This window comes from Gekko japonicus, unplaced genomic scaffold, assembly GCF_001447785.1.
Source record: "Gekko japonicus isolate JY-2015 unplaced genomic scaffold, Gekko_japonicus_V1.1 scaffold1092, whole genome shotgun sequence".
Classification (NCBI taxonomy): Eukaryota; Metazoa; Chordata; class Lepidosauria; order Squamata; family Gekkonidae; genus Gekko; species Gekko japonicus.
In genome coordinates, this window is record NW_015163632.1 from 21,466 (window position 1) to 33,997 (window position 12,532).

At 39.3% G+C, this 12,532-nt stretch overlaps 1 protein-coding gene across 1 annotated transcript in view; it reads left to right on the forward strand.

Moving 5' to 3' along the window:
* Positions 1-12,244, forward strand: part of SSR1 (signal sequence receptor, alpha) — a 30,306-nt gene extending 18,062 nt beyond the window's left edge. Inside the window, exons 3-9 of the mRNA XM_015407540.1 lie at positions 2,435-2,522; positions 2,658-2,920; positions 3,660-3,736; positions 4,156-4,234; positions 5,709-5,802; positions 6,740-6,754; positions 10,679-12,244. Of these exons, the coding sequence (XP_015263026.1) occupies positions 2,435-2,522; positions 2,658-2,920; positions 3,660-3,736; positions 4,156-4,234; positions 5,709-5,802; positions 6,740-6,754; positions 10,679-10,746 (684 nt within the window). The 3' untranslated portion in view covers positions 10,747-12,244. The remainder of the gene's footprint in view (positions 1-2,434; positions 2,523-2,657; positions 2,921-3,659; positions 3,737-4,155; positions 4,235-5,708; positions 5,803-6,739; positions 6,755-10,678) is intronic.
* The last annotated feature ends 288 nt before the right edge of the window (positions 12,245-12,532 follow it).

Below are 12,532 nucleotides of genomic sequence, written 5' to 3' on the forward strand. Positions count from 1 at the left end.
TCTCATGATATCCTTGAGGTTAAGATGGTTAAGTGTGGGCTGGATGGTGCAACCGTTGGATGAATTCATGGTTGGTGCCACAGGGCTGGGTCCTAGGCCCGGTGTTGTTCAATGTTTTTATAAATGACCTGGAGGAAGACATAGAGGGGATGCTTATCAAATTTGCAGATGACACAAAGCTAGGTGGGATTGCTAATTCTGAAGAAGACAGGATTCAAAATGATCTAGATAGGCTGGAGCAGTGGGCTGTGACAAATAAAATGAATTTCAGTAGAGATAAGTGCAAAGTTCTACACTTAGGTACAAAAAATCAAAGGCACAGATATAGAATGGGAGGGACTTGGCTTGACAGCAGCACATGTGAAAGGGATCTAGGTGTTCTGGTTGATCACAAACTAAACATGAGCCTGCAGTGCGATGTGGCTGTGAAGAAAGCTAATGCAATCTTAGGATGCATTAACAGACGCATTGTGTCCAGATCACGGGAGGTGGTAGTTCCATTCTATTCTGCTATGGTCAGGCCTCACCTGGAGTACTGTGTCCAGTTTTGGGCATCACATTTTAGGAAGGGTGTTGACAAGCTTGAGCGTGTCCATAAGAGGGCAACCAGGATGATGAGAGGGTTGGAATCAAAGTCTTATGAGGAAAGGCTGAAAGAGTTGGGTATGTTTAGCCTGGGAAAGAGAAGGCTTAGAGGGGACATGATTGCAGTCTTCAAGTATTTGAAGGGCTGTCATGTAGAAGATGGAGCAGATCTATTCTCTCTTGCTCTGGATTGCAAGACTAGATCTAATGGGTGGAAATTACAAGGAAGTTGTTACCGGCTAAATATCAGGAGAAACTTCCTAACTGTAAGAGTGGTTGAGCAGTGGAACAGTCTGCCTTGGGAGGTGGTGGATGCGCCTTCGCTGGACGTTTTCAAGTGGAGGCTGGACGACCATCTTTCGGGTATGTTGTAGGTATGTAGGGCTATCTTTCAGCTATGCTCCTGCAGAGTGCAGGGGGTTGGACTAGATGACCTGCAAGGTCCCTTCCAACTCTAACATTCTATGATTCTAAGTGGTTTAAGTTAAAGGGAGATCTTGACCCTTCCCTCAGTTTCCTGGGTTGAGCCAGCAGCAAAATATCATACTGTGACAGGGTGGGACAGCCATAGTTCTTCAGAAAAGAAAATCAATAAATAGGGCTTCTCAGTCAGAAAGGGAGAGAAAAATGGAGGGAAAATCTTGCCTTTGAGGGAGGGAAGTGGGTGAGGTCGTCATAACAGGGCTACATAGAGCATGTTACAGTAGTTCAACGTGTAAATTATGTTAGCATAAATCAGTGCAGCTAGGTCAACAGAGACTACATAAGGGACCAGCTTATAAACTGGATGTCACTGAAAGTAAGTACTCAACAGTACTGACTTGTTTATCCATTAATAAGGCTAGATCTAGGAACACCCCCAAGCTTTTATAGAACTTACTATGGAAAGCTTTATTTTTTTAAAAAAAGAATTTTATTAGTTTATGCACAGAGAAAGGGGAAAGACGGGAAAAAGGAAAGATACAGAAGCTTAACCCTATCTATACAGGGATCATTATCACCCTGTGCTATTCCAGGCACAATTCAAAATGCTGGTTCTTATCTTCAAGGCCCTAAGTAGCTTTGTACCAAGCTTTACAAAGGACCACCTCTTCCCATATTGTGCAGCCTGCCAGTTAAGATCTCTCTGTGCCTCTGTTTGCAGATATGAGGTGGGTGGCAACCAGAGACAGGGCTTTTTTCTTTGGTGCCTTATCATTGAAATGCCTTCCCCCTTGAAGCCTGCCTGGAACCTGCCCTACTGTTTTTGCCTGGCAACTAAAGATTCCTTTTATGTATGTACCTGAGGAGTTCCATCTTTTTAGTCTGCTTTTTATGGTCTACTTCCACCCTTGGGGCTGTTTTACCAATATCATTTTAGGGTGCTGAATGTTGTGTGCTCTTTTTATGTACCTGCCTTGTTTTATTAGCTCTTATGAAGTTTTTGACTGTTGTATTGCTTCTACTTTGTAAACTGCCTTGAGTAGGTCTCTGGAGAGAGGGAACATATACATTTTCCAAATAAAAAGGTTATCTGTAAATAAGAGAGATGCTCAAGGTATGTCTTATGAATATTTAACTTCTTAATATATAGCAGCCAACACCCAAAGAATCCCGTTTTGGGTTGTTCCTTAAAAGTTAATTATATTTGTTAAAGTTTGGAAATATTTCCCCATCTGTTGGTATTGTAATATGTTTTAGCTGTCCTGTCCATTTTGGCTGTATTAAGCATTCAAGGTGTAGGATTGTGGAGGAGGGAGTGTGTTTCTCTGGGAATACTTTGTGGGCATTTGGAATACAGTGACCTATTTGAAAATTCATTGCTTCACTGTTCATCATAGGGTTTTCAAAAAGCCTTCTCTTGTCTTAGACAGAAGAGAAAGAGGAAGAAGACCTATCAGGAGAACCTAAAGCATCACCCAATGCTGATACAACCATCTTATTTGTGAAAGGAGAAGGTAAAACACAGTGTAGTTCAACATCAACACAACACCCTTTCTGTTGACTCCTAAAATCAGTATAATTACAGATGAAACATTTTGCAAGTTTCAGTTATGCATGTCTATCTTATGCGATTCCTAATTTTTCCCTAGATTTTCCAGCAAACAACATTGTGAAGTTTTTAGTAGGCTTTACCAACAAGGGTACAGAAGACTTCATTGTGGAATCTCTAGATGCTTCGTTCCGGTACCCTCAGGACTACCAGTTTTTCATTCAGAATTTCACTGCTCTTCCACTGAACACAGTTGTTCCACCACAGAGACAAGCCACATTTGAATACTCTTTCATTCCTGCAGAGCCTATGGGTGGCCGGCCCTTTGGACTAGTCATCAACCTGAATTACAAAGACCAGAATGTGAGTTGTGATGCAGGGCCTGGTGATTTCAAGGGGAAGGTTACTTTTCATCAGTGTTAAGTGTGGCATTTGTTGATCATGCAAATGGTGCTCATCAGTGTGTCCATCTTGACTTGGCTACTATTCTGTGGGTCCCATTCTATAATTATATTTCTGGATAATCTAGAATTTGAAATAGTTGATTTAGGAGTAATGCCGTTATAGTTTAGGACCTGCATTTTAAATTTTATTTTGTTTCTATACTTTTCTCCCAGTAACATTATTCACACTGTGGATTTGAACTGGGTAGGGGGAGGTATAACTGTGCCTCAGTTATTTGTACCACTTTTAAAAGCCAGGTAGAAAGTGACTTGTTGTCCACTTGCCATGCTTCTTGTTTTGTTCAGATACTTTTTATATCTGGTCTTCTAATGTTGGGGTGTATCAGCTATGTCCCAGTAAAGCTTTGAAAGTGGGTGTTGATAGCCTGATGTCTGCACAGCATCTAGGCCCATTGTCCAGTAAACACTTACTGTTGCTCATTTTTGCAACATAAGGAATTGAGGAGCTGAAAGCAGGTAAAGAACACAGGTCATCCCTGAGTACCTACAGTATCATAAGTGCCATCTGCTGGGCAGACATCATTATTGCATTCAAGTGGTTAAAAATTAAGAGGGCCTTTTAGTAATCTAGCTATACTATTGTTACATTAAATCTTATCAAAAGATTTCACTGTTAGTGTGGGTTTTTTTAATTTCAGGGGAACTTTTTCCAAGATGCTGTTTTCAATCAAACTGTTACAATTATTGAAAAAGAAGATGGATTGGATGGTGAAACGTAAGATTAATTTTTTTCTTTAGCACTAGTAAGGATTGTTCTCAGTTTTAGCCATCAAAAGATTGGGAGGGGTGGAGGAAAGTGTTTTTCTCTCTGTTGGAAAGCTCTGTTGGATTACCTATGTAACAGCTTATGCAGACTCTGCATACTGCTGTGAACCTTAATACGGATGTGCATTTGGCTGTCTGTCCAGCGTTACCTAAATGGAACTGGTGTCCCATTATTCACCATCATAATCTGGCTCTAGCCATATGGGGATGAACTTTAGCAGTATTCATAATATTGTGGGCTAATGTTGGGACGTCCTTGTATATGTTAAGATGCTCCTTTTTAATCTGTTCACTGTTGAGGGATAACAGCTGTTTTCGTAGCTATCTGGAGTTAAACCAACTTAATAGACTTCTTTCTCTTTTAATAAGGATCTTTATGTATATGTTCCTTGCTGGACTTGGCCTTCTTGTGATTGTTGGTTTGCATCAGCTATTAGAATCTAGAAAGGTAAGTAAATGATTTTACAAAACCATTTTCCTTGACTAAAAGATTAAAAATTGCTAGCCCTGTTAGTTCATAGATGATTAGAAAGTGACAAGCAAAGCTGTTTGTGCCTCTCTTGCATCCTCAATGGAAAGGTCATACCATATTGCATGGGGGGGTCCTTAAGCCATGTAACTAATAAATCCTGTTCCTGTTCGTGTTAATGAATAGTGTCTGCATAGTGTGGCATTGTCTTTGCAACGGACAACTTCAGTGGAGTACAACTGCTAAAAACTAAATAACTAAGATAAGTGTAGAATTATGTTGTACTGTGTATTAATATATCAAGACTAAGCAAGTCTAATTGCAAGTATGAATTGAGTGACAGTCATTTAAAAATACAATCCTTCACAATGTGAGGAGGGTGAAATGCAGTTGTGCTATGGAAAATGTGTGGTGTTCCTGCACATCAAAATCTGCATACCATGCCTGTACCTGATCTTCAGACGTTAGTCAAGTATCTGGCACTGCTTAACCCAACACTACAAGTTCCACATTACACCTATAGGTTAAAAGAGACACATTCTAACTTGTGATAGGTCTCAGCATGACACTGAAAATATCTTTTAACCATTTTAGATTGTTCTTTGTGAATTTGAGCCGCTCAAGTTAACTACTGTTAAAATTATAAAATCTTTGGAGGTTCTGCTTTGCTTCCTTCCCTCCACCACCTGAGGCTTAAGGGCCTTCTTGGTCATGGTGCAGAAACTTTGGAACTCCCTCTCCAGGGAGATTGTCTGTCTACTTCTGTCATTGTATTCCTCCCTGCCTGTGTCTTTATGTTAGATTTTACTGATTGTTCTAAATATTTTATACATTTATATTTTAAATGCTTTTTTAATCTCAAATTTTTAAATGTTTGCTGCCTTGATCACTCTGAATTGAGTGGAAAGGCAGCACAGTAAAATGTTCCAGGCCATGATCTCATGTCCTTCTTGCATCTGGCCTGTGGAAAAGAATTCTGGAGAACGCAAAAGTTTCTGCTGTTTTGTGTTAACCTTGCTGATGGAGTTTGTTATTGCTCCACACTAGCTGTGACTTCTTGAAGCATTAAAAAAACCAAATGTGTTATAAATAAAACATACTGCTAGTTGAACAGCTTCAGTTGATTTCTGTAACTTTAAACAAATTGCTTTTGTTTAACAATTGGGGGGTGTTAATAGTTTAAAATCCTGGCAAGAGAAGCTCTTGCTATAAATTTGGAACAAGAAAGATGACAAAGACTTAAAGGGTACTGATGTTCTGAAACTACATTTCAGTTAATATAGTCTTGGGTTCATAGTTGGTTAGTGTTTTTAAATATATTAAATGAACATAATAGTTTTATTTCCCTTAGGTTTCCACATTACTTTGGTCATTTGTTGTGATAGTGCCATTTATAGAGTAGAAAATCTCATTCATTCTCCAGAGGAAATAACTTTCTTTCTAATACTTCCAGAGAAAAAGACCAGCTCAAAAAGTAGAGATGGGGACATCAAATCAGAATGATGTTGACATGAGTTGGATTCCTCAAGAAACTTTAAATCAAATCAGTAAGTATTAAGGCTTTTATAGCCTAGTAGTTTAACAAATAAAAACATCCTTGCATGTTCTCTGTATACCTGGAAAAGGGTGTGCTATGATAATGAATCTTCTTGATTTGCTTTCTAAAAAGATTGACCTTGTAACAACGAGTGTCTTTTGTTAAAGTGATTAAAGTTGGTGTCAAAACCACTTTCACATTCATGAGAAAGCACTTTTCAGAAAGAGTTCCACTTCTACTATTAGATTATGTAAAGCTGAGATCGCATAAGATTCCGAAGAACTTAATATTAAAATAGTTGAGTTTTCATACTACTTAAGACCATAGATCTTCAATCCCTTTGAGCCTGTAGGCACCTTTAGAATTTTGAGAGGGGAAGGTGAGCGCCACCCCTAAACGGCTGCCGCAGGAGGCAGAGCCAAACTGAGTACTCCTCTCTTAACACCTTCTGGGAAGACAGAAAGCCTGAGTGGGGGAATGGAACCACACACTGACTAAGGAAGGCCCAGATACTTACCAGTCCTCCTGATCCTCCAGTGGAAAACCCTTTCATTTGAATGAGGGCAGTCAGGGCAGCCAGTAACAAGCCCTGCCTTACAGTGGCCCACCTACTTTCCGAAAAGCTTGGTGAGTGCCAAGGAAAGCCCTGGCAGGTGCCATGGCACCCATGGGGCACCCAGTTGAGGAACCCTGACTTACTAATATTGTAATTTTGTTAAGTAAATGTTTGATTCAGATTGAGACAAAACTGTACTTAATGACTAACAATACTGCCTAAGACAAAGGTGTTTTTAAGAGGAGGGAGAGGGAGGCATAGAGATTTAGACAAGGAATCCAGATTTTGCTGGCTTCAATTCAGATATGTGGTATTAAATCGTATATGTACTTTGTGGACTTCTTCTAACATCTTTGCTGTCTCTTCTGTTTCGCTTTTCCTGTGGCTTCAGTGCAAAGTAGAAGAGGTGAGACAAACTTTGTTAGACTAAGGGTTGCTTCTTAAAATATATAATTTGCATTGGTTTCTTCATTGAACTTCCTATTTGGTGGTTGGTATGCTTCAAATAACTGCATATAGAATAAAAACTTCTCACATCAGCTTCAGTAATTTCAGATGTGAAAGGAAAGATCAGATTCAACACTGCTTACATTTTAAGGGAAGAAATTTCCAATCACAAACTTTACAGACTGCACCCTGAAAGACTACTTAGGTAATCCTTCACCAGTTAATTCCAATTATTTCATCATCTTATTTGTATAGATTAACTTTTGTGGTACCTTCAAGACGTTTTAGGGAAACACCAGCAGTATTAAGCTCCTGCCAACCTGTCTCCTCAGGTAGAACTGATTAACATAAGATTTGCTTAGATTATTTCTACCCCACTTCTCCAGAATATGCTTGAGGGTAACTAACAAGAAAAAGCTAGCAGTCCAAAAAATGCATATTTGAACAGTACAAAATAGAATACTATTACCCAATTTTAAATCAGCATAAAACAAGTGTTAAAAGCATAAAAGTCTCGGCAGGCTAAAGAAGGCCAAATCAAAGCACAGTAATGGCATAAAGCTTAAAGAAGATCTGCCTAAAATTGATAGGGTTATAAAAAGCTGTAAAGGGGGCAGGAATGTGAAAGAAGCTTATCCCATTGTGCCCAAGTTCGATCATTTGGTGGTGCTACCTGAGGACCACTGGCAGCTTCATTTATTTGCTTCATTTATGGTCCTTACTTGCTTAGACTGAAGGCAAATAATTTAAAATCAATGTAATAAAAATAGTATAATACGTGTGATCAATAACCAGTTTATAAAATTAGAGAGTACATAAGTGACAGTAATATAACAGTGCAATAAAACCAGACTGCAAAATGTAAGAACAGTGCAATAAAACAGTATATGTAGAATAAATGATGTAATCAAACTGGATTTTAAGATGTGCTATACTAAAAAAATGCATGTGCATAAGTTTTCTGTACCTGAGACAGGCAGCACAGTAGCTAGCTGATAACCATAGTACTTTAATCTGTGCTCTTCAGCTCAAATTGTATATTTCTTTGTTTTAAATATGTTCTCTTTAATGCATGTCCTGTACAAAGTTAAGCTGTTAAAATTCTAATAAAATGAATTGGATTTAAGTAGCCTAACTTTGGCAGGATTGCTAGATTTGAGTCCTGTTGAGAAGATCAAATCAGTCAATCCTAAAAGAAATCAACCCTGACTGTTCCCTGGAAGGCCAAATAATGAAACTGAAGCTCAAATACTTTGGCCACCAAATGAGAAGGGAGCGCTCACTGGAGAAGACCCTGATGCTGGGAAAGATTGAAGGGCAAAGGATGAGATGGTTAGACAGTGTCATAGGTGCAACGAACATGAAGTTGAGCAAACTGCAGAGGACGGCGGAAGACCGGAAGGCCTGGCGTGATCTGGTCCATGGGGTCGCGAAGAGTCGGACTCAACAGTTCGACTGAACAACAACAAAAAGCACCTTAGAGACCAACATGGTTTTTTGCCATATGAGCTTTCAAGAGTCAAACCTCCCTTCGTCCAGTATCTGATTGCTTTGACTCTCAAAAACTCATACCCCCAAAAATCTTACTGGTCTTGAAGGTGCTACTGGACTCAAGTCTAGGTTTTCGACTGCAAACCAACACTGCTACCCTATGAAATTATGTCAAGATTGCAGCTTTATTTAAGTAATAGAAAATGTAGAAGATAATCATTTTTAAAAGATCAGTACCAAATGCTTTGGCTTGTAATTATGCTTTGGAATGGTGTTCCAGTTCCAAATACTTGGCATCCTTACTACAATGCTCTTCATTTCACAAGCTCAAGTTGCTACTAATTTTAGCCTATGATCTCCCATTTCTAAACTCTACAGCCATGAGCCAGAGGGATGTAATGTTATTTTCGCCAATAACTTTTCTGCAAGACTAGTCTGTTCTTTATTTATTTGTATGTTGAAAATAAAACCTTGAGTGAATCACAGGGATGCCAGCATAGTGCTATCTGCATGTTGTTGTTGACCGAAGTAGACTGATGTTCACATTCTATATCAAAATATCACACTAGTTTAAAATCAATTAAGGGCTATGTAGATTTGCTGCAACTTCTCATACCTTCTTTCCTAAGGTAAACATTACATCATAATTTTTAATTGTCAGAAACTAGGTGGATGCTGGACAATGTTCTGAATGCATCCTATAAGGTTTTGATGATTTTCTTGAGCCACTTTTGTTTCATGTGTTAAAGCAAAGCAAAGGGTTTCCCTTTGATGCATAACAGCAGTTTGACTAGAAAATCATAGAGTTCCTGGAAGCTTTTAAAATGCCTTTAGGTGCCTGCTTGAATTTAGTATGCCTTAGCAACAAGTCAGTAATTGTATTGTGCTTGTGCTGGTAAAACTTCTGATTTTGATTGGCTGAGCTGGAGTGGTGTCATAGATTGATTTTATAATGGAAAGTAGTCTGGGGTTAAAATTTTGGATAAGACAAGAGCTAGGAAGAGTCCCGGGACATGGGAAGTTGAGGGGTGGAGGTCAGGAGGAGGAACACCTGGAGGAAATGTGGGTGGCAGATGAAAGGTAAAAGACAAGAGGTAGAGAACGAAGGGGTATTCTGAACACATAGCATAAAGTCAGGAAAAGCTACAAGGTATGAGGAGTGGAAGAGGAGAGTTGCAGTTGCTGGTTGGGAGACAGAGCAGCTCAATGAGATGGGACAAAGTAGTGACCTGAAGAGCAGCAGCCTAAGGAAACAATGAATATGAGAATGCGGCAAAACTGTCCTTAAGGCATAGAGACAGGAGGGGCTGTGCCAGGTGGAAGTTCAATAGCTATTAAACTTCAGGTTTTTAATTAAAATATGTTTAGGTTTATATGTCATAGGGGAAAGTGGGACATAGTAGGCAGATAAGGGTTTTTTGGAAGTTTGGAGATTGTGGGCCAGAAGATGAGGGCCATAGAGGGGTCAGCACCCTTTCCGAAGTATTGGGCCAGATCTTCCCTAAATTTAAGACTTGGCTCTGCCTCCTGTCCCATTCCCTGTATAGCTCCTGGGACAGTGAGAGGGAAACAGCTGTCCCCATAGAGTCTCTTCCTGCAGCCCATTCATCACAGAGCAGCTGAAGGAGGGGCTTTAGGAGAGGACTGAGTGCTGCACAGAGTCATCTCATGTGCCACAGGTTGCTAGCACTGGTCTAATATCAGTTACGCTTCTGCTATACAGCCTTGTCATTTTGAGACCTGTAGAGAAGCAGCAGGGGCCAAAGAAGTAGTTGCAGGCATTCAGTTCTACACACTGATGTGAACTTGCTCACCCATTGTCTGTTAACTCCTAGTATTACACGTGGTATCTTAAAAATTAACATATATATAGTAGCTTTTGTATATTTGTGTCTCTGAGATGCTATGGGACTCCCGTGCATTTGCTGCAAACGATTAAAATGACTGCATCTTTAGAATTAATTTGGCATTACATGCCATTAAAGGTGATTGGATTGGAATACTTGGCATTATTCTTTTTACTTAGTGCAAACTATAGTTCAATAGATATTAAACTTCAGATTTTTAATTAAAATATTTTTAGGTTTACATGTCATAGGGGAAAGTGGGACATAGTACTTCATCCTTAGAATTGTTATGAAAGGTAGTACCTGGTTGAGCAAAAACATCTTGGCCAGCATCCATTTTTCTTGACTGAACTAATATTGAATGTTCTGGTCTCCCATTGTCTTAGGAATACATGGATAATAAGCTACTAGTTGCATGTACATAACTAACAAAGCACATATGATTTCATATTTGCCTCTTGCATGATAGCTCTGAGTAAATAAAATATAATTCTTTCCCCTCCCCCAAGGATTTTAGTAACTTACGTATTTCTCTTCTCTTCCAGACAAAGCTTCACCAAGGCGGTTGCCCCGCAAAAGGGCACAAAAGAGATCAGTAGGGTCTGATGAATAATTCTTGTTGGTACAGTGAGCCTTTACTAACCCAGCCATCCAACCCCCTCCCTCTTGTGTTTGCTTGAATTGGGAGTTGTGCTGAAAAGCCATATCAACTGAAGAGAATACTATGAAACATTTGGACTCTGCATTTGAGTTGTGTTCAGAGAACATTGCTAAAAATGCACTTCTCGTTCCTTTTAAGAAACTTTTAATTAAGAATCATCGTGCTATCTGAAATGTGCCTTTAGAGTCTTTTCATAATGCTGATCTGTCATCTGCACGCCTTTGTTTCTGATGTTTTTGTCAGAAATGCAAATGTTTCCTATCCTATTCTGATTGTATCCTATTGTAGAAAAAAGTCTTCATGCATTTTCCTATCTCTCCAAAGTCATTGAGCTAATTCTTTGCTACATGTATGCAGCTACTTTTTGGTTTGCATGCTGCATCTTGTCATGAAGCACTGAACTGCATTTTGTGTAGCTAGTATTCTAAAGGCACAAGCAGGGGTAACTGCTTCAAGCAGTCTGTTTTTTAATTAAATTGCTGCTGCTCGACAAAGCGCACACTGAATGAGATCCCCGATATTCTTGCATATGTGTCAAAAAGGGATTTCTGTAGCAGCAGACCTTAAAGTACAGAATGTGTGCTCACTTTGGCGTTTAACATCCCTTTTTATTGCAATATAACTGTACATGTGTATAAATTGTTAGTAATTTGACTTTAGTCAACAGATCTGGTGACAGTAGCCAGGTGAATTACTTTGGAATGCTAAGTCTAATGGTTACAAATTGAGCCTCGTCAGTATGACTGTAGGGAGTTTCCCATCACTTGGAAAACCAAATCATGGATAGAAAAATGCATCAATTCTTAGATAAAGCTGGATACAAGGTATGCTGGATACAAGATTTGACTTTCATGAAGGTGTCTTGGGGCAACAGCTTACAAGGTGTATAACGGAAGTCTGCTCTTATGTTCCCATGTTTGATTGTATAAAAAAGAATAAGTTCTAAAATGACAGTAAAAAACATAAAGTAACATTTTATTTTTGAGTTGTGTGGCTCCTCTTTTTTCAATGGTCTAGTTGAGTGAAATGCAGAGCTAGATTTCAGCTACAAAAATGTGTTTAAAGGAGATCCTGGCTAGAAGCTTGGTTCCATTATTACCACAAGGCTTGATGATAAAAATTGGCAAGTGTGTTAAACTTTAAATTCTATAGAACTTTTTCATAATTGAAAACGGTATGATATCTGCTCAGACTAACATGGATTATTCTGATGTGTGTATATATACATATATATGGTATTAACTTTAATGCTGTATTTGGAAGTGTAAGGGAAGAATTCAAACAAAAGTATAAAACACTAATTTGAAATGTGGAACTCGGCTTTTGCTTTTTGCTTGCCTCCCAGTATTGTTTGTTCTGCTTAAATGAATGGATTTATGAGTCAAAGGGCTAGATCAGAGGTCTCAAACTCATTTGTTACGAGGGCTGGATCTGACATAAATGTCACTTTGTCGGGCTGGGCCGTGTGTGCCATAAAATGTGATCCCAGATACAAACTGTATAAAGAACAGCAGCTGGTAAGCTCTGAGTTGGTGTATCCTCACTGCATGGCCCTGTGGGCTGGGAGGGGATTGCAGTGGAAAACCCACATAGGCAGACTGGAGAGGCAAGCTGGGCAGATGCTCCCACAATGTTTGACTACTATAGATGAGGATATTCTGCCATGCTGAAGCCACAATCAGAGTGCCTCCGCCCACTCCCCCAGCACTCCATCCCTTGCATCAGTTGCTCGCGGGCT